The following is a 27,301-nucleotide window of genomic DNA, read 5'->3' as shown; positions in this document are numbered from 1 at the left end:
AACACAGGATCATGACACCAAATTTATCACCAACAACAACAATGATGTCTGTGTGTCTGACCCTCACGAGCAACACTGGCGCTTCTCGAGGAACTTGCTCTCATGTCCAGTGGAATAAAGGTCATGCCTCTTTATGGAGTGCCACAGGAACAAGCCCTGAAACGCAGAAAAGCATTAGCATTTAGCACTGCAGTGCATTCCAATGTTAATGCTATTTTTATTCTTTTTTTTAGTTAAGATGCCCCAAAATATATGGCATAGGCTATTGACATAGGCTCACACGATTTTTTCAAATCATGACAGGTCACCAACAAATGGATTCATAGAGATTCAAGATTTGTACTGTCAAAGACAGAAGAGTCGTCGTTGTCATAGTAATGCTACTGTGTGTCCTGTAATGTTAGCTTTTCACTTTTATTGATCATATTTTTACATTATTAATTACATATTCATTTTCTTTACCATGGAGAATTTATTCTGAAACTCAAAAGCCAATGGAAAGTTCTTACTAGGTGTTTGTTGAGGGAACCCATGAGACGCTAATGTTTACACTAGACTACATGAAAAAGAATGTCTCTGTATGTATGTGATTATAACCATGGTGGTGATGTGAAATCAGCTGACTGATTATCTTTGCAGTGCATGATTGGTTACCATCGGATACTGAACAGAATGTGAGATGTCAAGTGCAAAGCTGTGATCAAAACAGATGCAAAATTCACTCTGCCTACAGCAGTGAAGTGCAGCAGTGAAACTGAGTTTTAACTTATTTCAAACCTCTGTTACCATGGTAACATTGAACGCTGAGCTGTAGGAGCGGTCAGACACCATCCCTCATTCACATCAAAGCATACGGAGGGGTATCAGCCCTCTCTCACTTCCTAGGGAGGGCTTCTTACTACCGCTCAGTACTGGCAGCTCAAGGTTAACCTAAAAAAGTTAGCTGAAGATTTCAGACCAACTCCCAGCCACTTTGCTCCTCCCAGTCCTGGAGATAACTCCAGACTCAACAAAGCAAGTGCTTCTGCTAGAAGTTACTGCCCATTGGGAGTTACCGGATGGGGGAGGTCAAAGGGCAAAATATGCGTCGCCAAATGTCACATGAAGCTGTCAGTCACTGCTGCGAGCGCTGAGGCTCCTTGGAATCAAAGAACAGCATCTGCAAAGAGCCACGGAGAACATCCTAGAAGCAGCTTCCACAGCCTCATGGTGGTTGTAGATCAGGAGAGGGGATCTGTGGTGTAGTAGGCCACTTGTGCATAAGTCTGATCACCCCCAGCTGGGTTGCCCGGGTGTGGGTCCCGAAACGCCCAATGACACTGCATTTATCACTGAAGACGTGTCCGAGCAGATGCATTTTAGAACAACTTTATTAGCAAAAGTTCCATCTGTGCTGTCAGGCTCCAGCTGAAGAAAACATACTTGATTGTTCCAGTGAAGCCTCTGTAACAGGCCCTGTACCAATAGTACAGGGAAGACATAACAATGCACTTTTTTGACATTACAGTACGTAGTTACAACCCTAACTTTGATTTTATTTTCCACATTGTTGTGAATGTTATACAAGCACATCCTTTAAAGATCTGTGTGAATGTTCATGGGCCCTTGTTTCTTTTCTTGTCCGATGATGGCCTATGTTTTTACACCCTCCACTGTGTTATTCCTCCAACACAGACAAGTGTACACCATCATTCCAATCCAAGGATTACTCACTGTTTGCTTTGGAGAGTTAGTTTGTTTTCACTGTTGTCCATATATGCATGGCTCCATATACCCAAGCTCTGTCTGCCTCTTCTCCCTGTCGGTCTTGATGGCTCATCAAGTTGTCCTGGCCTTCCAGCTTTTACAACATTCCTTTCTTTATGTCAAAGAGGAGCTTTTTTCCCATCAGTGCACACAACTGTTATGTAAAATAAAGCCACACACTCAGGGTCAGGTATGTTGTGGAGATATTGGAGCTCTGTCTTCCCTCAGATTGATGCCACTTTGTATGTTGCCTTTCTCCTGGAGGAACTGTAGGAGGTCACAGTCTATGAATGTCTGCTTTGGGTTTTGTATTTGTGAAAACAACAAGACTGGAAAGAAAGCTGTGTGGGAGTGAAACAACGAGAAAGGAGAGGAAACTTTGGTCACCCTGGCCTCGGTTTCACATTCAACAGAGGAGCGATGAACTGTGGTGAAAGGAGAAGGAGGGAGAGACAGTGTGACTGAGCAACTACAAGCCCAACCTGTGTGATAGATGTCTTTAATAATCTTTGGCTGCTTTTTTAGCATCCTCCAGGAGTTGATGTTATTAAGAACTAGGTCTTATTATGATCACTGTGTCTTCCATCACCTCCCACATCACACTAGGCCTAAGTCCAGACATAAGCCCCCACCTCCTCCGTCCTGCATGGTACATGTTGATGGTGCCAGCATGTCTCAGTCCTGATGTTAGCAGCAAGAACACAAAAGAAAGCTTGCTGGCTGATCACCTGTTGAATAAGTTGCACTGTGAATCTGATCTCACTATATTACAGGGTAAAGTGCAGAGACACGTTAGGTAAATGGTGTGTGACGTTAATAAGACATTTCCATTATGACAAGGAATGAGAGAGTACCTCAACAGGACTACATATTGGATTGTGGGAGCCATAAGAAGAAGAATTTATTGTGCTTTCATTTCTTCTGGAATAACAAACACTCCCTCCTTTAGTGTGCCTAAGTAGCTTCAAGCTCTATCACAGACATAGACTTGGTGAAAGCCCATGTTTTATTAATTTGCTGATGAGCTTAGCTTTTGATGGTTTTGGCCGCCCATGGGTTCAATTAGGATAATACAGGGAGAGGGGCAGATTATGGGCTGCTATTTAAGTGGGGTATATCTCTTCCTGACAGTTATAGTCCAAATGCAACAAATTGCACCTTGGTGGCTGTGAGCGGCGCCATATCAGTCCTCTGGTGATTAAACATGTTGGTGTGCCAGGTCAGCGGTGTGGAGACGACACCCGTCTGCGTGAGCCACGTACCCTGTCTCTCTCAAAGCTACCAACAAAGGGCTGAGTGAAGCCTACTTCCATTCACTTAAAAGGAGCCATTTAGAAAACAGTGGTCTGTGTGGTGCTGAGTGCATGTTCTACCCAGCCAACCCGAAACAGATCCACTTAAGTGCGAGTCTTTCAAAACTATTGTGAAAAGTGTTCTCCCTAAAACTCTCTGGGGTGACGGCTCAACAGAGCAAATACACGCAACCACATGTATACCGAACTCATTTGGTTCATTTTGAGCTAACACAGACACAACAGAAAGAATGGATGCAGCACATCTGGCTGTATGACTGACATAATCTGCCCAGTGGACACAGAGCTGATATACAACAATACAAAAATCCAAGAGCTTAAAATGTAGGGGACTGGAAGACGTCTCACCTCTGAGTGGTTCTGCTGATGAAGTCACTCTGTTCTGCAGCAGAACTAATAAAACTACTCAGGGGAGTGGTAAAACGTCTTCAGAAAACTCTTTGATATAAGATGACATGGATGAATGAGAGTTGTCTTAGACAATACTGTACGTTTAGGCATCAAGCCACTAAGAGATAGCACTTTGGATTAAATCAGACCATTCCACACTATGAGACACAGGTTATGAGAACATACTCACACCCTGAATAACACATTGTACATTCGTTATATAGATCTGAGCACAGGTGTGTACCATACCAAAGGCCAAAGGCTTAGAATTATTATTTTGTTTTTTATTTTCTAGATACTTTAATAATTCCAGAGGGAAATTGCTTAAGGCTGCTGCCAAGCAGTGTCATACAATGACCAGCAAGGAGCGCCACACCAGTGAGTGCACTGGAGGCAGACACAACAATGACTAGGGAGGAGTCGGGATCGAAGCACCAATAACCACCGGTTACTGGACAACCCTGCTCTTTATATATGAAATGATGTGGCCACACAACATGACACAAAAACTGCTCACAACTATGTTTTTCATTTATTATGACTGATGGAGCCTTGGCTGTAAAATCTCTGTGCAATGAAAAGTGTATGTCCCTGGAACGCACAGTGTAAAACTGAACAGGGAGGCCATAAAGTGAAACTGGAGAGACTGACCCATGCAGAGCCTGGTGGTTATCTGTCGAGTGTGTTTAAAAGCATTATAACTGCAGACAGCTCAACAGAGAGTGGCTGGACTGTTTTGCAGGGGAATGGTTACTGTTTCAGAGCTGGACTGAAGCAGCATGTTTAGGCTACGGTTGCTGAGATAACCCAGTCCTCCTTTCCACACCCAAACAGCAGCTGGGGGAAAGAGTGAGCACTCAGGAGGAGTGTAGGCAGACCCAGGAGGAAGAAGATACTCCTCGGGTTTTGTTTTCACTCAAGAGCAGGTCGTTTCAGTCTGAGTGCTTCACTTTAATGGCCATACATATTGTACTTTAACAACCTTGGCACTCAACCTGAGTTAACAAGCGTTCCTCTGCTGTGTCAAAGACACATTATATAAATACCTTGCACAATAATAATGTATGAAATCTAAATGTCAGAAGACTAATCCCACCATCACCTGAATATCAATCATTGCTGAGTCCTGATCTGTAAACTACTTCATCATCCCAGCCCACTAACCCATACCCTCTCTCCTGGCTCCTTGCTCCAGCCAGGCCAGGGCAGTAGGGTAGCGCTAATGTGCTTGGTGGGTCATTAATTTTTAGGACGGCTACGGGGGCAGAAGAGCAGGCTAGCTGTGTGTTGTTCGATATTGGGTAAAATGGTGGTGGGGAAAGCAGATGTTTGTGTTGGCTGGGCAAGAGAAAGCAGCATACTGGATGCCAACCCAATCCCCATGTCATGCCAGGACGCAGCTGACCAAACACGTCTCAGCCAAAGCCTCACAAAGGGAAGCAGAGGGGACCAGCTTCAGCTCATTTCCTTTTCTCATATTCTTTCAGAACCGATGCATATGTCTGTGTTTGTATACCATACAGGATGGAGTGCCTCGTGTTTGCTGTTTTTCTAAGTATTCAAGGAGATTTCATATTTCAAGCTGAAGGTGAACAGGACACTGATAAATGTAAAACACACAACAAGTTTGTCTGCCTGTCTGCAACATTTTGTGTAGTTGCTGTTCACTGTGGTTTCACCTCTGAAGAGCGATGGGAATCAGCCGAGAGGACACAAAGAACAGGAGCCTCAGACTAACCCAGATTTTCACACTGCCCGTGACAAAAATATAACAATGTATGCGCATACATAGACGCAAGAACAAGGACAGTTCATTTAACTCTCTCCTGCCTTTCCTCTCAACTGATATGAGCCATTCATCATGGCCCACCTTCACGTCTGTGCTGCATGGAAAGGACAACAACGTGTGTGTGTGTGTGTGTAAAAACAGATTAAAGATAAATATCTCCTACAGAGCCCACACTTCCTGATCCGGCTGGAGAATTCCTGAGCATTTTTGATGTTCTGTTCAGTAGAACGTGCCCAGCTGACAGAGTGTGCTGCCCTCTATTGGGCTTTTCATAAATATCTGCTGTTACCAGTAGAACGTCTGCTAATAATACTGTGCAGCAAATTCGGTTTTTTGCCCTTTAAATAACATTTGGTGCCCATTTATACTTGCAGACTAGCTAACTCTTTAACAACCATTTAACACACCAATACCAAGTTTTAGGTACACAGACTGTGTAAACATGGCTGACACATCTTGATGCCAGACTCCTAGATTAAAAAAAAATTGATGATCATGATTGTCTCGCCTGTCAGTCAAAGTAATTAATTATGTAAAATGTTAACGCTTACTATACCAGGCTGTAGAAATGCTCATGGAGTCTGCACTTGTTTGCACTTTCCCATTGACAAGTCGTTGGTTTTATGCTTCAGTATTTTTATGATGCTTCTATGCTCTATCTGCTTGTTGAATTAAATCTTGCCATATACATGTATATATTTGTACTTAAGATCATCAGCTAAAAAATGTAATGTAAAACTAATTTACATTTTTCTATATTATATAATTATTTTTGTATAGAACTAGAACCCTTTATTTTACAATCACTCGTGTGTCACATACAAAGGTACCTGAGGTCAGCCTGGTTGTTACCTTGCCTGACTTCTAATACTGAATTATTATTGGCTCATTTGTCACCTCACCTAATTTTTTTTTAGTCAACTAAGGAATTAGGATTCACAGTAGCCAGTATGGTAACCATGGTTACAAGTGCTGCATAAATGTATGTAATGCTGCGTTTGTGACAAGGGCATGTAGTGTGGTAATTAAATAAACCTTTGTGCCTCTTATCCTCAGACACCAGTCATGTCTCATTAAAGAGTCACAATGCATGACACTCATTAAGAAAAAAACATTACACAGCATGCACATCCCTCCCTAATGCACAGTCTGAACAGAAAATAGCAGCGTTTTTCCTCCTGATTATGTGCATACCCATGCCATGCATTTACACCATTAACTGGCAATTATTGAGGGATGAGACATAAAGCTGCACAGATAACATGTCCTCTCATCATGTCTGAGCCCGGTAAATGTGTTCAGAGCCAATATCTCTGTGTTTTTGAGGAAATCAATGTATAAAAATGAACATGCTTCTAAAAATGTGGAATCGCTGCCCGACTCTGCTCAGCTGCTCTGTCCTTTCCGTATTCTATTTTTAGACCACAAAATGACTGCATCTCATCATTAATATATTTAACATCTCATTCTACATTTCTGGAGAACAGAGCTGGCACTGTGCTGTGGACTCCTTCAGCAGCATTTGTTGCATTGGTGAGTTGTCCTAACCTTGTCAGGTTGACGTATATCTGCTCGGATTGTATCACACAGGAAATGTGACTACATGTGGTCGACCTGTATCATGGTTAGGTGGGAATGGCACTTCAAACTTGTATTTCCCAATATGTAAGCGGTTCTGCTCCCAACACAGTTGCCCAACATTACAGTAACTTTGAAAATACAACTACACTTCTCAGATGATGGTGATGGTGTGATCCAGTTAAAAAAATAAATACTTGGCCTATAAATGAGACTGCTTTTTATTTGTGCAGGTGACTTTTCTTTTAGACACTGTCACCATCAGAGTCATCAGTTCCATGGCTCCTCCTGAGAACACTGGGTAGGTCAAACTGTGTGTGAACCTATTGCACATGACAGTATCTTCCCAAATGTACTGGAAGTCACACACACACAGTAATCCTCAGCCAGTCCACCAGCAGCAAGTCAGGCCCCGAAGATGGCCTGCATGGGCAGCTGATGGTTGGCCCTGAGGTTTAGTCACCCTGAGCGGACTCAGGTGTCTCTATATACATATTAAGCCATGGCTGCTTTATTGTCAGTCATAACATAGTCAGTCAAATCTTTGTTGATCCAGATGATAGAGAGGCCACAGGTGCGTTTTATAGAGTGTCAATGTATGGTCACTCTGCAGATGCTGAAACAACTCATAGTATCAGCCTGTCAGTCCATGTGAGACATCCTGCCAGAGTCTCTCAATTCTGCTATTGTGCTGACACACTGCCATGATCAAAGCTTCGGAAAAGGCTCATCATCAGTCAGACTATCCTCACCTCTGTCCATCCTGACCTTTAGGGACACACCATAGCTCAGCCAGCACTAATGAAACTCCCCAGCACAGTGCTGCAGCGCTTGTTATTGCAGGCACATAAGACAAAACGACTGTATTCCTCTATAGCTCAGCGAATGATCATCCTCCATCTAAAAACATTTAAGATGGAGATTCCTAAAAACACAACAAACACATTTATTTGCTTGTTTCCTTCAAACTAACATGCAGTGGTTATGGTATCCATGTACCATGAGTTTAGCCCTGCTCCCCAATAAGTGTGACAGTGTAGAGCAGCAGCTACAGGAATGCAGCATAATGGTGCAACCCTAATGAGAAGTCATTCTTCTTGAATGAATGCATGAGAAAACACTGATTCACATACTCGACAAGCCTGTCCTTTCCAATGGGAGAGTTTAGTGTTTGTTATTTTACAATTTGGAGGGGTTAAATAGATACAGAACATACATATTAGATAATAAGCAGAACAATAAATGGAACACCTTTCCAGCTGTCACTGGGCACCTCTAAGGGAGAAAGAAATGAAAATCCAGTGCTGTGCAAAACTAACAATGCATTAAAGTCTATGTTGTTACTGATGTTTGACATGTCCAAGATAAGGTTAAAAAAAATCCAGTTCACTTTCACCTTTTCTATTAAAAATGAGCCATTTTGTTTTTTTCCCATTTATCGGCACCACCCCTGGTGAAATTGGTGATTATTAAAAGGTTAAAATCCTTAAAAACACAAAAGGGTAGTGTTTGCGAACGTTGCACAAGGGTTAAGTACTTAAAAATAAGTCTTAAAAAATATTTTTGTGAAAAAAATAAAATAAGCTCAGGAAGAACGACTGCGTCTGTTTAAAAACAATAAATTTTATTTTTGAAATGAGAAGATATTTACAAAAAAAATAAACAATGCAAGGTTAATTAACACATTACTAAATAGAAAACAAAATATATATGAAAAAAAACATTTTGAAATTGCTTTCATTTCTGATGCACCAATTACAAAAATAAACAGCTGAGCTTACTTCTGCAACTAGGGTTTTACAAAGAAACCAGAGGCAATGCATAGCCTTGCATCAAAACGTCGGGACTTCTACCTGGATGTTTAGTGCACGGGAATCCTCACACAGAAACCTTTGAATGGTGGTGCGCAGACAGAAAGGCTTCAACATTTCTGCAGCTCCAGTAATATCTTTTTATTCATAAGGGCTGTATTGCAAATCCATTTGTGTGTCCCGACATGCTTGAATACCAAGTCCCTCTGAAAGGGACGAGTGTAGTTAATGCGTATTGTAACTTAAATTCTTTGTGAAAATACCATCCGACAGTGCATCTTATTGTCAATTTTTTACACATGTCACAGTCACCTAATGTTAAAGAGAAAACTGCAAGGTTATGTCACATATCACAAAGCCTTGTAAAATTTAACAGAGCTGAAAACATTTTTTTATAATCACGTTTGTTTACAAAAAATGGAATCCACAGCAATAACTAGAAGTACCTCCTCAATGCACACTGTACTACTGCTTTATGACAGTGTGTGAGCCAGACTGTGAAGTGTAGTCGATGATGGAAAAATAAAAGGTATATAAAATTGATTCGTTAGGAAGAAAAAAACAAAATCACACTAATCCACACCATTTCTTCAATTTTCTCACTTCGCTACATTTCAAATGCTCTATTAACTAAGCAAGGACAGAAACCTTCATCTTGGCCAAGGTAACACCCACTGGTTCTACAGCCCCCCCTGCAAAGGAGTCCTGTCTGAGACAAATGATGTCCCTGAACATGAAACAAGTGAGAAACACAGGACAAGTGCAAATCCTCCCTGAGACGGATCCGTGTACTAACACAGATTCACAACTCTACTAAAAGACTAAACAAGACACACTGACTGGCTTTGAACTGGTGCCACTGCTGCAGCTCCACTGTTTTCAACATTTAAGACAAAACACAAAGACTTCATCGTCACTCAGTCCCAACAAGGCTCTCAGAGCAGCACGTAAACCAGACTGATCATAAAACAAGGAGATGAAACATGTTCTCGGTTGATCACATCATTATTGCTAAAATGATTAAAGTTTGATTTATTTGAATGATGGACAGCCCGGGTGCTGGTCTCCTTCCATATATCTGTAGAGGTGGAAGATACCACAGTAACTGGAAAGAGCTGAGTAAACCGAGTCAGCGTGTGATGCTCTGACATGCTTCAGGACATGTGTCACCTGATGGTTACAAAGGGACATTATGTCATCATGTGTCTCTGAGCTGACCTCGGCTCTGCAAGCTCTGGAAGTGGGCCTCCTTCAAGATGCGGTTGATCTGTCGATAGGACACTGGGTTTGTAGATCCAGACAGGTCCGTGCTGAGGGGACTACAGGGGCCTGCGGAACACTGACTGCTGCAGCTTCCAGCTGCATGTTCTGGGCTGCTGATGCTGCTGTTGCTCTCACTGTTGGAGGACTGAAATATATAGCAGTATGTCAGCTTTATGTATTTATCCATCCATCATCTTAACCCATATTGTCCAGCACTACAGGGTCACAAATGAGCTGCAAATGAATGTCAACACAATAATCCCTAACATTACACTACAGTGCCATGTAACTTAGAATAGAATAGACTTTATTAATCCCTTTGGGAAGGCCCCTCAGCGAAATCTGGGTAATTTTTGACAAAACCAAGCAATTCCTACTGCTTGTGTCCATTTATGACAAAAATCCTGTTTTTATTCCTAAAGCTGGAATATGTTGTTTAAAAAAATGGAAAAATTAATGGAAATTACAGCATGTGTAAGAATTATTACCAGTGTCATTCTGTTTAGGAGGTCTATTGTGTTTCAGAGATATTCTCAGAAAGCTGCACGCTAAACAACTAGCTACGGTCCGGATCCACACCTAAGGGAATGTTAATGCCCACAGCTCTACAAGAAACCATGGTGTTTAAAAAAAAAAGACATGATCAAAGTAGAGTCAATATTGACGCTGCGCTCTCTGGCTGGAAAAGCCTGTGATGCTGTTCCTGTCGTTCTGTAGTGTGTCCCCTGATGTAAGGGCAGAGCACCAGTTACATACTTATGTGCTCAGAATTACCTCCTTGCAAGGTTTCTGTGAACATTCATGATAAAAATAATCATATAATAATAAAACTGCATCATGAATTTATGTCGATCATCAGAAATCCATTGTGTTAAGAGAATGAGGTAATTACATAGATACAAGGTATTATTGGTGGTTTAGACTAATAGAAATGAACTACAACTCATTTACATGTCTCCACACTTGCTGTACCTCAGAATCCCAGGCATCACGGCCCGGCTCAGGAGACAGAGGGTGGGCTCTGTTTGGTCTTTTGGCTTGGGGCACCAGGTGGCCACTCTCCTCATCTCCACCACCACTGTGCTGCCGTTTCCTGTTTAGGTTCACGTAAACACACATATACACCGTTAGTATTATTACTATCCGTTGCTAACTGCTGATATTAGTGTACACATTAAACAACACCAGGTTCCACTGCGTCCTGAACAACTCTGGCTGCTAACCAACCAACAGTTCTACTTCACTTGTTCTTCAAGGCAAGCTTTTGACAAAGGCCCTAGAACCCTCGATCCAAGCTGTGTTTTAAACAGTACTTGAACACACAGTATTACATTTGACAGTGTAGGCCTCTCACCTGCTTTCAGTCAACATATGATGACACTAAATCAGTCGAGATGAGGCGTCTGTGTATTTGGAGGTTGACGTTGTCTCCTTGTTTTCAGTCACTCGCTGGCCAATCACCTTAGTTAGCTAATCAGCTAATCATGTTGAATAATGATGTGATACCATTATCTATGTTGGCAACACTAACAATACAATCAGCTAAAGAGGTTCGTTGCACGGGCACTTTGAGGAAATCCTTAACTAGCTATCAAACTAAAAAACAGATCGAGACTCGAGAAGCTAGCTTAGTTAGCAAGCCAGCCCAAAGCGCTTTATCATTGCTTCGAAGCTAAAGCAATTGTCACCGCAAGTGAACTCTAACGTTTCTAAAGTTCTTCATCCGCGGTGTGCGGTACACAGTGCACAAATAGCGTATTGTTCCAATATTGTAAATCCTTATCAAAGCCGGCTACGCCACAATATACCCAACAATTACTTGGGCTTTAGCTCAAACCAGCTAGCTACACTACCCCTGACCCACCACCACCAACTACCGCGTTATGTTTACATGGCATCGCGGCTGCGCACAAACCAGCAATGGTGATGTCAGGTCTGTCGTAAACCGTAAAATAAGCGCCTGCGGTGCAGGAAACATGACAGTAGAGTTTTCTGTGACGCAATACGCGTGACAATTTTAATGACAGTCGTGTAATTTAAATGAAATACGGCTACAGAATAAGCATTTACTTGTTTTGTTGGTTAAATGCGTGCGTAGTCACACGGGTAAAAAACGAAGGGTTAACTGACGTGTTGAGCCTAAACGCAACACTTAATTACGGCGCCGCACTCCGCAGGGTGGTGTAGCTGTAAAGCTTCTAGCTACACCACCCGCTTATTGACGAAAAACAAAACATTTCGAAGCTAACACACAGGATAGCATGATGTGTTTAATAAGGTCCTGCCCCCAAATATCGCTTTAACATGTAAATAAATATTTTTGGCTGAAAACACTTTAGTGAAAAGCACTAAACCGAACAAACAAAGAAATAGAGACTAATGTGTCGTGAAAGGCAACGAGCAGCAGCACCACAACATTGTTTTTCAGTATGCATAACAATTAAAATGTGGTAAACAATGCATCGGTGGCTGACATCACCACAACCCGGAAGTTACAGCATGCAGCGCCGCCTGTCCAGCCAATGGTGTAAAAACGCCTCCGCCAATGACTCGAGCGAAGGACGGTGGAGAGATTAACAGGGATTCTAAGCAGCAGCGCTCCTATAAATAAAAAAGCAACGAGCAACAATGGGCAGCACCGACTCGAAACTGAACTTCAGAAAGGCGGTGATCCAGCTGACGACCAAAACACAGGTACAGACGCGCTTTTATCTGGAAAAAGCATCGTATTGAAAGACGGAGCCAAAGAGCGCACCGAAGAGCATCACCGGAGAGGAGCTAACGCTTTGATCATATCACAGAATGACATGTTTAGTGCACATCGATGTGGGCCTAGAGGAGAACACAAACATGTCGCACTGTATTATTTCACTGAAATGGTGGTCGGTGTAGCGAAGCTTCTAAAAAGCTGTATTCCTTCTAATAATGGTTATGAATCGGGAAATCAAAGCTGGTGACGTAAATGTGGCCGTTTGCAGATGCGGCAGGTGGACTGAGGTCAGTGAGCCTGCCGCTAGAATAAGCTGTGGTGTTTGCATTGCCATTCTGCAGGCTTTCTGTTATCTGACCGCCACCATGACAATGATCCATCCAGCCATTATAGTATAAGACCTGAGTGGAATTCATGTTATGGGCCATATGAAGTGAAATGTAACCCCTCTCTGCAGCCAGTGGAAGCCACAGACGATGCCTTCTGGGATCAGTTCTGGGCAGACACAGCCACCACGGTCCAGGATGTTTTTGCACTGGTGCCAGCTGCAGAGATAAGAGCTGTTCGAGAAGAGTCCCCCTCCAATCTGGCAACCCTCTGTTACAAGGTGAGCCACTGAATGACTAATACATGAGGTAATGTGCTCTCGCTCACATTAACATGGCATTATGGACTACTGTTTTAAACATCTTTTGTTTAGAGCCCTGCACAGGCTGTGGAAATAAACGAGACAACTCCCCTTCCCTTCCCTTTGCTTCCCGTCTCATTCCCCCAGCTTCCGCTTGAAGCTGCCTATCAAAAACACAGCAGACATACTTAAATAATACGGAGCTGAGAGCCTTGAAGCACAGTCAAAGGGTTGGTTTTTAAACACAGACTGTTATAAATGTTGATTAGTCATCATTTTTAATAAAGGTTAAAAAAACATTGTGTCCTCATCACGTTCTTTAAACAAAGGGATATGCTGTATTTGTATTATGTTCAATGGATGGCGATAAGAATAGAATAACAGTACAAAGAAATCAATGTATAAAAACATTTTCATAAAAAAATACTGTGCATACTCAATTATCATTAAGACCAATCTTCCTGAAGCATTTTAGAGTCACAGTCCAAACGTGTTTCTCCATACTCCAGGCTGTGGAGAAGCTGGTGCAGGGGGCAGAGTCCGGCTGTCCCAGTGAGAAAGAGAAGCAAGTAATCCTGAACTGCACTTGCATCCTGACCCGCATCCTTCCCTATATCTTCGAGGATCAGGACTGGAGAGGGTTCTTCTGGTCCACAGTGCCCGGTGCTGGCAGGGCCGGGGTGAGAGGCCACAAAACAGTCAGACAACTCACTCATAACACAGTATTGTTGTAAGTTATTATACTCATTATAGTCATGCTGTTCATTTAAACGACAGCAATGATTTAAGAGGCTCATCTGAATTTCCTCATACCAGTCAACAGAAGCTTCCTTCTTCCCTGCAGAGCAGGAAATGTAATGTAGCAAGGAGATTTTTAGGTATTTCTTTTTAGCTGCGAACACTGTTTCCATTGGATGGACAGTAGAGCACATTGCACATCTTGCTTTGGTGTCACAAGTGTGTGTCACTTACAGACAGATCAGCTGGATGAGGATGATGGAGCCCGACCGCTGGCTGAGTCGCTGCTTCTGGCCATCGCTGACCTGCTCTTCTGCCCTGACTTTACGGTGCACAGCCACAGAAGAGGCCCCGTGAGTACCGTGTCCTGACCCTGTGCAGTCATTTCACCACCACACAGTAAAAGTGATTGTTGCTGACACATTGGAGTGGAGCACTTGTGGGATATATTTCCTTCTTCCTAAAGTTGCTTAACTAACCTGTCACTCAAGTTTCTGTGAAGGTACAACACAGGAAGAGATAAAGTCACACCAGGAAGAACTCCTCATTTCTCATGAGTGAGGGAGGAATGCTGCATGTCAGACTGCAGCTCAGAATGAAAGTGCAGTTCTAAGGAAAGACAGAGAGACACTTTAAATAGGGTGGTGATGTGTTTGACACATGGAAGATTAGAGCATGCTACCAAGACATGTGGTCCTTTACCTAATGACGTGTTGTCTCCTAATGCTGCTTTCTGAAGGAATTGGATGTTTGTGTATGCAGGACTCAGTAGAGAGCATGCAGTCTATAGACAGCTGTGAGTACATCTGGGAGTCAGGTGTGGGATTTGCACAGTCTCCCCCTCTGAATTACATCCATGACCTCAACAGGTGAGAAAGGAGCATATTACCAAATTCATCCCTTTTTTTGTTTTTTGTTGACACTTGTGGGTCTGTGCTTTCAGGACAGAGCTGCTGAGGTTGTTACTAACCTGCTTCTCTGAGGCCATGTACCTGCCTCCTTCAACTGACAACAGCATCCTCAACCCATGGGTTACATTCTTCTGCTCCACAGAAAACAGGTATTCCATACATGCATGGACAAATCACACACATATGGAAATAATTGCATATGGATATGTTGCTGAATTTTTCAAAATAAAAGCATGCTTCTAAACCCCAGACTGCTCTTTAAATACTGTTGTCAAGTTCACATTTGTTTGTAAGTTTAACAGTATTAGTTAAAACAGTACATGTGATTACAAATGGTAGTATATCACAGTGTTCATTAATAAAACCTTCCATGTTTGCAGGTGTTCAAGGTAAACATACAGTACTGATACCATCTCCTTTGTTCCTAGACATGCTCTGCCTCTGTTCACATCTCTGCTGAATGTGGTGTGTGCCTATGATCCAGTGGGTTACGGCATACCGTACAACCATCTGCTATTCTCAGACTATCGGGAGCAGCTGGTAGAACAAGCTGTACAGATCCTCATTGTGACCCTGGAGCACGATGGAGGGGTACCCCACCGCCCAGCCTCTCCTTGCAGCATGGAGGACCAAGAGGTAAGACAAATCCACTACGGCGGTTTGATGACTATGGTTATGTGCATGTATCACTCAAATAAAGCTTTGTCTTTGTGCAGTCTGCAGGCCCTGAGAATCTGTTTGTGAATTATTTGTCAAGGATTCACAGAGAGGAGGTATGCTCATCATTTTATCTCAAAAGTCCATGTTTATAATCACTTTAACTTTACCAAGCTAAAGTCAGGCTGTCCTGTTGGTAGGACTTCGACTTTGTCCTGAAGGGCCTAGCTCGGCTGCTGACCAACCCTTTGACTCAGACTTACCTACCTAACTCCACTAAGAAGATCCAGTTCCACCAGGAGCTGCTGGTGCTTTTCTGGAAGCTTTGCGACTTCAATAAGGTTTGAAAAACTAAAATGAGTTTCTTCAGTTGGGGAAGACATTAAAATAATGCACATACCATATGCTTTATCTTTACTATTGCAGAAGTTCCTGTTTTTTGTCCTGAAGAGTAGTGATGTGTTGGATATTCTCGTTCCTATACTCTACTACCTGAATGATGCCCGGGCTGACCAGTGTGAGCGTCCTCACTTGGTTTGTTTGCACCAACAGGCATCGTGCATTCAGTAACCTCTGCTGTGTTTGGTTTCTTTCCTTCAGCACGTGTTGGACTCATGCACATCGGTGTGTTCATTTTGCTGCTGCTGAGTGGAGAGAGGAACTTTGGTGTACGCCTCAATAAACCATATTCCATCCATGTGCCCATGGATATCCCAGTGTTCACAGGGACTCATGCTGACCTGCTTATAGTGGTGAGACTGACCCCACTAATACACTACTTCCTAATAAAACACAGCTAAGCCTTTCAGCTCTCACTCGGTTTTCTTTCAGGTGTTTCACAAGATAATCACCACAGGACACCAGCGTCTGCAGCCTCTCTACGACTGCCTACTCACCATTGTTGTAAATGGTGAATTGCTATGGCTCCATTGGGATTTTATTTGCAAAACCAACATGGAAATATTTGTATTTCTATTCCACAGTCTGAATGTTTCCTGTGCTCCGTTTTAAGTGTCCCCATACTTGAAGAGCCTCTCCATGGTAGCAGCTAATAAACTGCTCCACCTGCTGGAGGCCTTCTCTACCAGCTGGTTCCTGTTTTCTGCAGCCCAGAACCACCACCTGGTTTTCTTCCTTCTTGAGGCTTTCAACAATATTATCCAGTACCAATTTGATGGTAAGAAAAAGCTGGAATATCTTGGGGACTCAATGGTTAAGACACACTGTTCATAGAAATCCATCTGTCTTTTATCCACCAACAGGAAACTGCAACCTGGTGTATGCTATCATCCGCAAACGGAACGTGTTCCACCAGCTGGCCAACCTCTCCTCTGACCCCGCCTCTATCCAGAAGGCTTTGCAGAGGAAGAAAAAAACACCTGATGTTATTTCCCGCACGAGCTCCCAGGAAACTGTATCCATGGAGGGCTCACACCCTGCACTGCCAGCAGAACCTGGGACACTGAAGGCCAGTCTGGTCGCTATACCAGGTACTGCTATTTGAATCTTACTCTTGTCATCGGCGTGTATTGAGGAGAATACAGTAACACAGGTTTGCCAAATGTGTCTCTTTTTTGGCCATGAAATGACCAAAATGCAGGCATTGATAAACTGACCGAGAAGTCCCAGGTATCTGAGGATGGCACCATGGTGTCAGTCCCAAAGACAGAGTCCTCTCACGCAGTCCAGTCAGACCAGAGTGCAGCCGCTGGAACCAGTGATACTGAGTCCAACTCAGGCAGAGACAGTGAAGTAAGCATGTTTCTCTATTTGCTGTGCTTACATGTATAAGCACAGTCATTCATGTACCCCCTCACATTTCCAGGATGTTTTCTACACTGAAGCAGAGATGGAGAGAAGACGTTTGTCAAGTGCATCTTCAGCGTCTTATTGGGCTCCCACGCCAGAATGGGTCAGTAACGTCAGCCTGTCCTTCGTCTTTTAAAATGATCTTTGAATCACATTTCCCTTTTTGTCTCAGATCCTGTCTTGGAAGTGTAAGCTGCCCCTGCAGACTATCATGCGCCTCCTCCAAGTTCTAGTTCCCCAGGTGGAGAAGATCTGCATTGACAAGTATGTAAAGACTTCTGTTCCTGATGGGCCAGCGTGTCAGTCACACACTCACTCTTTCACCAAAATGTCTGACTGCAGGGGTCTGACGGATGAATCAGAGATCTTGAAGTTTCTGCAGCATGGTACATTGGTGGGCCTGCTGCCAGTTCCTCACCCCATTCTCATCAGGAAGTATCAGGCCAACGCGGGCACTGCCATGTGGTTTCGCACCTACATGTGGGGTGTTGTCTATTTGCGGTGAGTCAGGCATAAGGACTGAGCATTATGAACATAGCTTTATAGGCTGACTAAAACGATATCACTTTGTTTTCTAGCAACGTGGACCCTCCGATCTGGTATGACACTGATGTCCGCCTCTTTGAGATCCAGAAGATGTAGACACAAAGCTTTATAAATGAAAATGAGACTGTTCTGAAGCCAGGGCTTCTCTTTCCTTATCTGCTGGTCTCCTGATAAACTTCACTGTTTCCTTGTAATCATAGACCTTACACCGCCCGCTGTTAGGAGAGTGATCCCAATGGGTGAAGCAGAGATTCCTCTCAGAGGTTTAAACCATCAATATTGTGTTTAACCAACTGTGTTTGTACATTTCCTGAGACCTCAGACCACAGAATGTCTGTCGGAGCACTGACACAACTGAAGGATCTTTTGACAGCAGAGAAAGGTAGTTCACTTTTCAGCCAAATCCGTTATGTGCTTTCCAGCAGAGGTGTGTAACATATCTTGGATGGCACTCTATAAGTGTTTTGTTGTGTTTGCTATGCTTTAAAGTGATATTGCACCTTTAGAGTCATCTATTATGGTTATATATATTTATATATATATAATATATTATATATATATGTGTGTGTGTGTGGTGATGGGAGACAGTAGATTTTATGTTTTTATGTATATAACCAGGTTTCACTGTAAATCTGGCTGGCAATGCTGTAAATTGTATTTTCCTGAAATTGTCCTAAAATATATGGTTATGCATCTGTGAATTCTGTGTTGGATAATTTCATATTTGATAGCAGATGACGTTTCTTACAAATGGATGCCTGTGAGACAGGCCACAATTAATGGAATCCTATCCCAAAAATAATAATAAATAGTAGCCATAATAATTTGAATCATAACAGGTTAAAGTAAGCTTCATGTAATAGCGTCACAAACCACAAGGTAATTAAGGCATGTGTATTTAAGAAGCATCCAGATACTAGCACCAGAGCCCCTTTAGGTATATACCGTCTAGAGCGTTTAGGCATTCATTTTAATTCACACAACATCATATGAATTGCAGCCAGTTTCAGCATACTGTCACATATCAGGAAGGTGCTCTCCATAGAATTGTTTTTGTGAAACTTCTGCAGCACTTTCACATGTGTACCACTAGATGGTGCCATGCACATGTTGACAGTGTAAAGTATACAGGCCCATTTTCTTTACTGTCCTCAGTCAAACTACACATACACTTCTGCGGTCCTTGCTGTCATGGACCATGAATATGAACACACACATATAGCCTGTATGATAAAAATGTAAAAACAACCAAAAATCTTACTGCAAACATTTATTTCTATATAAAATTCAAAATTATTTAATACACACAATGCCTGTAAGAGAACTTTAAAGTGAAACTAAGACATTAAATATACCTCAAAGAGACTAGCAACAGAGTGCATGCGATAAAACATTCCAAAAGGAAGCCCAACATTCACGATGGCCGTCCACATTCTATATCTAGAAGAGGAGCACCACGGTGTGGTCAAACTGGGGACAAGCTCCAAATGCAGGCATGAGCTACAGCTGTAAATATAGAATGACATTTTATGACAGGAAACATCACCAGTCGGCTGTAAATGTACGAAAAGGGAATACTTACAATGATGTTAGCCAGCAGTAAAAAGGCACAGACTTCCTTCAGAACTCTCCTCTTCCAGCTTGGCTTGTTAGCACATGAAGTGTGGTAGATGGCCTTATTGCTATCCATTACAGCACTCATTTCTGCATGTAGGAAAGCATGGGCATTTGTGTGCAAAGCTGCTTTCTGTGTCACGTGAAAGGGCTCTCGATGGAGGCCCTCAATGATGAAGTAGTTCTGCAGACCAAGCTGAAGCACCAGGAGCACAACCCAGGTTAGGTTAAGGGCATTCAGGTAGCCTCTGGCACCTGTTGCTACCAGAGCCACAATAGAGAAATAGCAGATGATAAACTGTCCCATGGAAGATCCCACCAGCAGCCCCACATCCAGGCTGCCTGTGGGGTTTTTCTCTGACACATGCTCCCTGTGGTCCAGCCTGTACACAATGCAGCCAATCATTGTGGAGAGGGACATCAAGCTCACTATTACGATATACATATTAAAATGGATCAGCAGGGCCTTGTTCCTCTTCTCCTCATCTTCTTTTAGAATGTCTACATCATACAATATAAACGTCACAAGGCCTGCTACCACCAGCAGTACACCACATAAAGGCCCCAAACACACATCCTTCAAATGGAACTTGACTCTTCTGTGGCTGTGATCCTCCACAAGCCGGCCCACATTTTTCCACATGACGTAGGTCATAGCAGAAGCAAAGAGGCTGTACTCTATGTTGAAAGGGTACAAGTAGTAGAAGGCCTCTTTAAAGGTGTCACATGCAGAGTGGCTGCATTCACACTTCTGCTCACCATAGCTGGCTGAAATGGAAAATAAAGATTACTTTCACCTTCTGAATGGCAAGAAATTTCCAAGGAAAAAATAAATATAGGTCTAATTACCCCAACTGCAAAAATTCAAATACACTGTAGCAACAGAGCTCCCACCTACTCCAAAATTAGTAAGTAAAACAATCCTTTTGTCTATTTATGTTTAAGTTTTCTCTACTCATGGTAACCATCCCATAAAGGTGCAAGTTGCAGTAAACACTGCAAGCATCCAACAGGAGTTATAAACACTCTGCTATGTTCATGCAGTCCTGTAGGCTTTGTTACCTCTGTACAGCTTGTGTGTGACATTAGTGGTCAGATCAGGGTTCTCACTTTGGTGAATGGATTCTTCAGTCACTGCTGCCATCCAAACAACCAGGTTGGTGGAGAGTGTAAGAGTGAGCCCACACCTGGATGGAGCACAAGTATGATTTAAAACACCTATAAAATCTCTGTGGACCTGAAAAGTCGACAGGCCATAAACACTTGCCGGGTAACGTTTGTGTGAAGCTGCACACAGTCCTTTGCATGAACCCCTAGAGGAAATAGGTCTAGCAAACACCTTTTGTTAAGCTTTACCAGCACTGTCAGAATAAAAGTATGATTGTGGAAAAACATAATGCAACAACCTGGACAAACAGAAATGCAGCCTGCACAACAGGGAAGGCTACTTTACAGCGTAGTCACAGTGTAGCCCACATAATTGCAGATTTTGAAGATGTCCATGAGTAGAGTGAGAAAGCCAAACAGCACGAGTCCAGCTGCAATGCAAAACCATGAGGGGGTTAAGTTTACCACAAAAAGCAAAACGTTGTTAAGCTCTTACACACAGGTCCAGCATGGCTGTCTTTGGCCAGCACTGCTTGATCCTTCCGTGAGGTGAAGACGGTATAAAACAGCATCCACAACATAGAGAGGAAGAGGAGGAAGATGAGGAAGATCTGCCGGTGCACAGCAGTAACGGCTTCGCTGCAAGCACTGCCACTGCCCAGAGCGCATCCTAATATCATGATGTTGAAACAAATTATGCCAGACAGGAGCCATCCACCTCATGGTGGGCCCGCTCCATCAGCACCTTCTCATGGTGGACAAAGCCCCTTACAGCCTCCACACTGGTAGAGAGGGAAGGACTGGGCAAGTGGTGGATGTTCTCCAGCTGTGCTGCTGTTTCAATGTTGGATGGAAGAGCTTCCACCACATCATTTGTATTTCTACAGAAAACAGTGATTCAGAGGATTCATAGTCAAACACCTGTTATCCTAGTTTTTTAAGTCATCAGCTGAAAAATAAAGGTGTTATAAGAGTCTTTGTACCTGTTTCTTTTCAGATTAGAAGAGGAAATGTGTCAACAAAAAAGCTAAAATACATCACTGCAACTTTACCTGGAGAGGAGCTTGTTGCATGTCTGGAACATCTGCTGAGCTACAGTTTTCATGATGTACTTTCAGGCTGATCTTAACAATAATAACATTAAGCCTCTCTCTGAGCAGGTCAGCCTCCGAGCAGGTCAGTCTCTGAGCAGGTCTCTGTGCAGGTTAGTCTCTGTGCAGGTCAGCCTCTGTGCAGGTCAGTCTCTGAGCAGGTCAGTCTCTGAGCAGGTCAGTCTCTGAGCAGGTCAGCCTCCGAGAAGGTCAGTCTCTAAGCAGGTCTCTGTGCAGGGTTGTCTCTGTGCAGGTCAGCCTCTGTGCAGGTCAGTCTCTGAGCAGGTTAGTCTCTGTGCAGGTCAGCCTCTGAGCAGGTCAGCCTCTGAGCAGGTCTCTGTGCAGGTCAGTCTCTGTGCAAGTCAGCCTGTGTGCAGGTCAGTGTCTGTGCAAGTCAGCCTGTGTGTGCAGGTCAGACTCTGAGCAGGTTGGTCTCTGTGCAGATCAGCCTCTGTGCAGGTCAGTCTCTGAGCATGTTAGTCTCTGTGCAGGTTAGTCTCTGAGCAGGTCTCTGAGCAGGTCAGTCTCTGTGCATGTTAGTCTCTGTGCAGGTCAGTCTCTGAGCAGGTCTCTGAGCAGGTCTCTGTGCAGGTTAGTCTCTGAGCAGGTCAGTCTCTGAGCAGGTCTCTGTGCAGGTTAGTCTCTGAGCAGGTCAGTCTCTGAGCAGGTCTCTGTGCAGGTCAGTCTCTGAGCAGGTCTCTGTGCAGGTCAGTCTCTGAGCAGGTCTCTGTGCAGGTCAGCCTCTGAGCAGGTCAGCCTCTGAGCAGGTCTCTGTACAGGTCAGTCTCTGAGCAGGTCTCTGTGCAGGTTAGTCTCTGAGCAGGTCAGCCTCTGAGCAGGTTAGTCTCTGAGCAGGTTAGTCTCTGAGCAGGTCAGTCTCTGAGCAGGTTAGTCTCTGAGAAGGTCAGCCTCTGAGCAGGTCTCTGTGCAGGTCAGTCTCTGAGCAGGTCTCTGTGCAGGTCAGTCTCTGAGCAGGTCAGTCTCTGAGCAGGTCTCTGTGCAGGTTAGTCTCTGAGCAGGTCAGCCTCTGAGCAGGTCAGCCTCTGAGCAGGTTAGTCTCTGAGCAGGTTAGTCTCTGAGCAGGTCAGTCTCTGAGCAGGTTAGTCTCTGAGCAGGTCTCTGTGCAGGTTAGTGTCTGAGCAGGTCAGCCTCTGTGCAGGTCAGTCTCTGAGCAGGTTAGTCTCTGTGCAGGTCAGTCTCTGTGCAGGTTAGTCTCTGAGCAGGTCTCTGAGCAGGCCAGTCTCTGTGCAGGTTAGTCTCTGTGCAGGTCAGTCTCTGAGCAGGTCAGTCTCTGAGCAGGTCTCTGTGCAGGTCAGTCTCTGTGCAAGTCAGCCTGTGTGCAGGTCAGTGTCTGTGCAAGTCAGCCTGTGTGTGCAGGTCAGACTCTGAGCAGGTTGGTCTCTGTGCAGATCAGCCTCTGTGCAGGTCAGTCTCTGAGCATGTTAGTCTCTGTGCAGGTTAGTCTCTGAGCAGGTCTCTGAGCAGGTCAGTCTCTGTGCATGTTAGTCTCTGTGCAGGTCAGTCTCTGAGCAGGTCTCTGAGCAGGTCTCTGTGCAGGTTAGTCTCTGAGCAGGTCAGTCTCTGAGCAGGTCTCTGTGCAGGTTAGTCTCTGAGCAGGTCAGCCTCTGAGCAGGTCAGCCTCTGAGCAGGTTAGTCTCTGTGCAGGTTAGTCTCTGAGCAGGTCAGTCTCTGAGCAGGTTAGTCTCTGAGCAGGTCTCTGTGCAGGTTAGTGTCTGAGCAGGTCAGCCTCTGTGCAGGTCAGTCTCTGAGCAGGTTAGTCTCTGTGCAGGTCAGTCTCTGTGCAGGTTAGTCTCTGAGCAGGTCTCTGAGCAGGCCAGTCTCTGTGCAGGTTAGTCTCTGAGCAGGTCTCTGTGCAGGTCAGTCTCTGAGCAGGTCTCTGTGCAGGTCAGTCTCTGAGCAGGTCTCTGTGCAGGTCAGCCTCTGAGCAGGTCAGCCTCTGAGCAGGTCTCTGTACAGGTCAGTCTCTGAGCAGGTCTCTGTGCAGGTTAGTCTCTGAGCAGGTCAGCCTCTGAGCAGGTTAGTCTCTGAGCAGGTTAGTCTCTGAGCAGGTCAGTCTCTGAGCAGGTTAGTCTCTGAGAATGTCAGCCTCTGAGCAGGTCTCTGTGCAGGTCAGTCTCTGAGCAGGTCTCTGTGCAGGTCAGTCTCTGAGCAGGTCTCTGTGCAGGTCAGCCTCTGAGCAGGTCAGCCTCTGAGCAGGTCTCTGTGCAGGTCAGTCTCTGAGCAGGTCTCTGTGCAGGTTAGTCTCTGAGCAGGTCAGCCTCTGAGCAGGTCAGCCTCTGAGCAGGTCAGCCTCTGAGCAGGTCAGCCTCTGAGCAGGTCAGCCTCTGAGCAGGTTAGTCTCTGTGCAGGTTAGTCTCTGAGCAGGTCTCTGAGCAGGTCAGTCTCTGAGCAGGTTAGTCTCTGAGCAGGTCTCTGTGCAGGTTAGTGTCTGAGCAGGTCAGCCTCTGTGCAGGTCAGTCTCTGAGCAGGTTAGTCTCTGTGCAGGTCAGTCTCTGTGCAGGTTAGTCTCTGAGCAGGTCTCTGAGCAGGCCAGTCTCTGTGTTTAGGTTAGTCTCTGTGCAGGTCAGTCTCTGAGCAGGTCAGTCTCTGAGCAGGTCTCTGTGCAGGTCAGTCTCTGAGCAGGTCTCTGAGCAGGTCAGTCTCTGAGCAGGTCTCTGTGCCGGTCAGCCTCTGAGCAGGTCAGCCTCTGAGCAGGTCTCTGTACAGGTCAGTCTCTGAGCAGGTCTCTGTGCAGGTTAGTCTCTGAGCAGGTCAGCCTCTGAGCAGGTTAGTCTCTGAGCAGGTTAGTCTCTGAGCAGGTCAGTCTCTGAGCAGGTTAGTCTCTGAGAAGGTCAGCCTCTGAGCAGGTCTCTGTGCAGGTCAGTCTCTGAGCAGGTCTCTGTGCAGGTCAGCCTCTGAGCAGGTCAGCCTCTGAGCAGGTCTCTGTGCAGGTCAGTCTCTGAGCAGGTCAGTCTCTGAGCAGGTCTCTGTGCAGGTTAGTCTCTGAGCAGGTCAGCCTCTGAGCAGGTCAGCCTCTGAGCAGGTCAGCCTCTGAGCAGGTTAGTCTCTGTGCAGGTTAGTCTCTGAGCAGGTCAGTCTCTGAGCAGGTTAGTCTCTGAGCAGGTCAGTCTCTGAGCAGGTTAGTCTCTGAGCAGGTCAGCCTCTGAGCAGGTCTCTGTGCTGGTCAGTCTCTGAGCAGGTCAGTCTCTGAGCAGGTCTCTGTGCAGGTCAGTCTCTGAGCAGGTCTCTGTGCAGGTCAGTCTCTGAGCAGGTCTCTGTGCAGGTCGGTCTCTGTGCAGGTCAGCCTCTGAGCAGGTCTCTGTGCAGGTTAGTCTCTGTGCAGGTCTCTGTGCAGGTTAGTCTCTGAACAGGTTAGTCTCTGTGCAAGTTAGATTGATCAAGTGATGGAACAGCAGGTGCAGTAAAGAAAAACAGGTGCAACCAGTTTCTGCTGATGAACTCTCACCCTGCACACACACACACACACACACACACAGTGTCTTTACTGACCTGCATCAGTGAAGAAGACAAAGCAAGATGCTTTTTGTTGTTTTAGTTACCTTCTGTGCTTTAGATATATGGAGCTTTTACCATCTCTCCATTGTGGATAAAGTAAGCAGTCTACAAAGATAAAATTACAGGTCAAGCACCCACAGTGCAGACACACACAGAAGTTCATTAACCACTGTTCCATTTATCTGACTCACTGATTTATGCACCTCTGTATAGTACAGCCTTGCTCTCCTTCTAAAGAAACCAGAATACTGTTATGCAAATAACTTATCCATGTTTCTGGACATTACTCAGATGATCCTGATATTGTTGACATAGATATTCATATTCCACCATGGATGTGATCCAAGCATCAACATGTAAACACACTCACTGATGACAAACAGGCCAGAAAAGACACAGTACAGAAGAATTTAGCACTTTGAACTGCTTTCAGATCTCTTATTGCAGAAAATGTAAATATTTTACAGATCACCCGTCTAAGCAGGCTAAGCTCATGAACTTTACTCCTAAGCACTCGTGGTAGTCACAAGATTGGAAACAAAGGTCACATAACATCTTCTCAGCCTGTCACAAATATTTAAGATGCTGAGCAGACCAGGCGTGCTGCTGCTCCTCTGTCTGGTTGGGGCAGTGGATGCTTTGTACAAGCAGTGGATTCCTGACACCAACTATGAAAATAAGACAAACTGGGACAAAGGAGATGTCCCATGCAGCAGTGACAGAGCTCACTTTCCAGCTCAAAGAAAGGTATCTGTGTTTGTAGAGACCACACATGCTGTGCAGGAGATGAGGCTGCCGGTCGAGGGGGAGTTTATCCTGCTTTCAGGGGCTGGATTTTATGTCACCAGTGAAGGAGAGCCAGGCTGTGGTGCAGGTGTCACAACCAATTTCAAGGATTCAGAGGGTCTCCGGTGGTTTGATCCAGCTCTGTGGCAGGCAGCTGCGACCCTGAATGAGCTGCAACAGGGAAACTTCCTCTTCTCAGTCCATGAGGAGAGCGTGCCCTGCCAGTATGATGATGTTGTTTTCAAAGCCCTCTCCTCCTTCAGAGTGGACACCAGCTCCAGCCAGCCGAGCAGCCCTGTTCACACTGTGTCTTTGCTAGGAAAGGTGTTTAATAGTCCATCTGAGTTTTCACAGTATCTCAGCTCTCACTCTGGCCACCTGCAGTTTCACGGATCCTCTGCCATCACTGTTGGAAACCCAAGCTGTGATGATCCTTCTGGCTGCGACTGTGGAAATTCTGTAAACCATGAGCAGATCTGCAGCATGGTAACCTGTGCGGCTGTGAGCTGTAAAAAGCCTCTCCTTCCTGTGGGACACTGCTGCGAGGTGTGTGGTGTTATTGCTACCATCCATTATTCTGCAGGTTTCAACCTTCAAACGTACAGGGAACGCATCCGCCACCTTTTTCTTATCCTGCCACAATATAAATCTGTTCAGCTGGGCATGTCTAAAGTATCAAAGTCACAGCGGTTTATGGGGATCATTCCCTTTATAGCATCACCTGAGATCCAGGTGGTTATTCTGGATAAAGAGGATGGAAGGCAGTCAGAGGCTCTGGCTTGGGACATACTGAAGGATGCTCGGTCTCATGGCTCTAACCTGGGAATCACAGGAGCTGAATTTCAAGCCTCCTCTGGGAACAGCAGTGATCAGTCTGATGGCGGTGCAGGGTTGGTGGTTGGAGTTGTGTTTGGAGTTTTACTGATGATCACGCTTATTATCATCATGTTTGTCCTTATTCGTAAGGGGCATGTCCGACTGCCACCTATGCCATCTCTGGGCAGGTTCAGAGGAAGCAGTGAGCTTCCAGCCCTTGGCGGGCCTCTTGACCACGGTTTTGACAATCCAATGTTTGACAAGCCTCACATGCCACCTGAGGATAATGGCCTGTATGGGAATGAAACTAATAATTCAATCCACCTGACTCAGACAGGCGTGCACTTTATGAATCCGGTTTATGATGAGAGCGAAACAGATTTTAATGCCTGACATTGAACTTCACACACGTTAAAGATTCAATGATTAACATATATTTTTATGTGATGATTTTACAGTCTATGATTATACTTTTATAATAA

The 27,301-nt window shown here is 44.7% G+C and overlaps 3 protein-coding genes and 1 pseudogene across 4 annotated transcripts; 2 read left to right on the top strand and 2 right to left on the bottom strand.

The window, feature by feature from the left end:
• Window positions 1-29: 29 nt before the first annotated feature.
• Window positions 30-11,792, bottom strand: LOC114440621 (uncharacterized). 2 transcript variants are annotated; one of them, XM_028413124.1, is made up of 4 exons: window positions 11,245-11,792; window positions 10,863-10,983; window positions 9,846-10,035; window positions 30-156 (listed from the first exon to the last, which is right to left on the bottom strand). In XM_028413124.1, the coding sequence occupies exons 1-4, from the start codon at window positions 11,259-11,261 to the stop codon at window positions 122-124; spliced, it is 363 nt and encodes a 120-aa protein (XP_028268925.1). In that variant the 5' UTR covers window positions 11,262-11,792; the 3' UTR covers window positions 30-121. The 2 variants fall into 2 exon arrangements, with proteins under 2 accessions (XP_028268925.1, XP_028268924.1); XM_028413123.1 differs by lacking the exon at window positions 30-156 and adding an exon at window positions 8,420-9,705.
• A 645-nt stretch (window positions 11,793-12,437) lies between these two features.
• hid1a (HID1 domain containing a) lies at window positions 12,438-18,463 on the top strand. The gene is made up of 19 exons (XM_028411992.1): window positions 12,438-12,584; window positions 13,058-13,207; window positions 13,738-13,908; window positions 14,203-14,319; window positions 14,729-14,835; window positions 14,910-15,026; window positions 15,306-15,513; window positions 15,594-15,650; window positions 15,735-15,875; window positions 15,961-16,051; window positions 16,135-16,286; window positions 16,366-16,444; window positions 16,547-16,711; window positions 16,797-17,024; window positions 17,135-17,286; window positions 17,360-17,446; window positions 17,516-17,607; window positions 17,686-17,844; window positions 17,922-18,463. The coding sequence occupies exons 1-19, from the start codon at window positions 12,519-12,521 to the stop codon at window positions 17,983-17,985; spliced, it is 2,403 nt and encodes an 800-aa protein (XP_028267793.1). The 5' UTR covers window positions 12,438-12,518; the 3' UTR covers window positions 17,986-18,463.
• Window positions 18,464-19,226: 763 nt separating this feature from the next.
• On the bottom strand, window positions 19,227-21,715 carry LOC114439872 (proton channel OTOP2-like; annotated as a pseudogene).
• A 4,069-nt stretch (window positions 21,716-25,784) lies between these two features.
• On the top strand, window positions 25,785-27,212 carry amn (amnion associated transmembrane protein). Its single transcript, XM_028412657.1, has one exon. The coding sequence runs from the start codon at window positions 25,800-25,802 to the stop codon at window positions 27,210-27,212; it is 1,413 nt and encodes a 470-aa protein (XP_028268458.1). The 5' UTR covers window positions 25,785-25,799.
• The last annotated feature ends 89 nt before the right edge of the window (window positions 27,213-27,301 follow it).

Source organism: Parambassis ranga, chromosome 8 (genome assembly GCF_900634625.1).
Source record: "Parambassis ranga chromosome 8, fParRan2.1, whole genome shotgun sequence".
In the NCBI taxonomy this organism is placed as follows: domain Eukaryota; kingdom Metazoa; phylum Chordata; class Actinopteri; family Ambassidae; genus Parambassis; species Parambassis ranga.
Note: the sequence above shows the minus strand (reverse complement) of the source record. Positions and strands in the feature narration are given on the sequence as shown.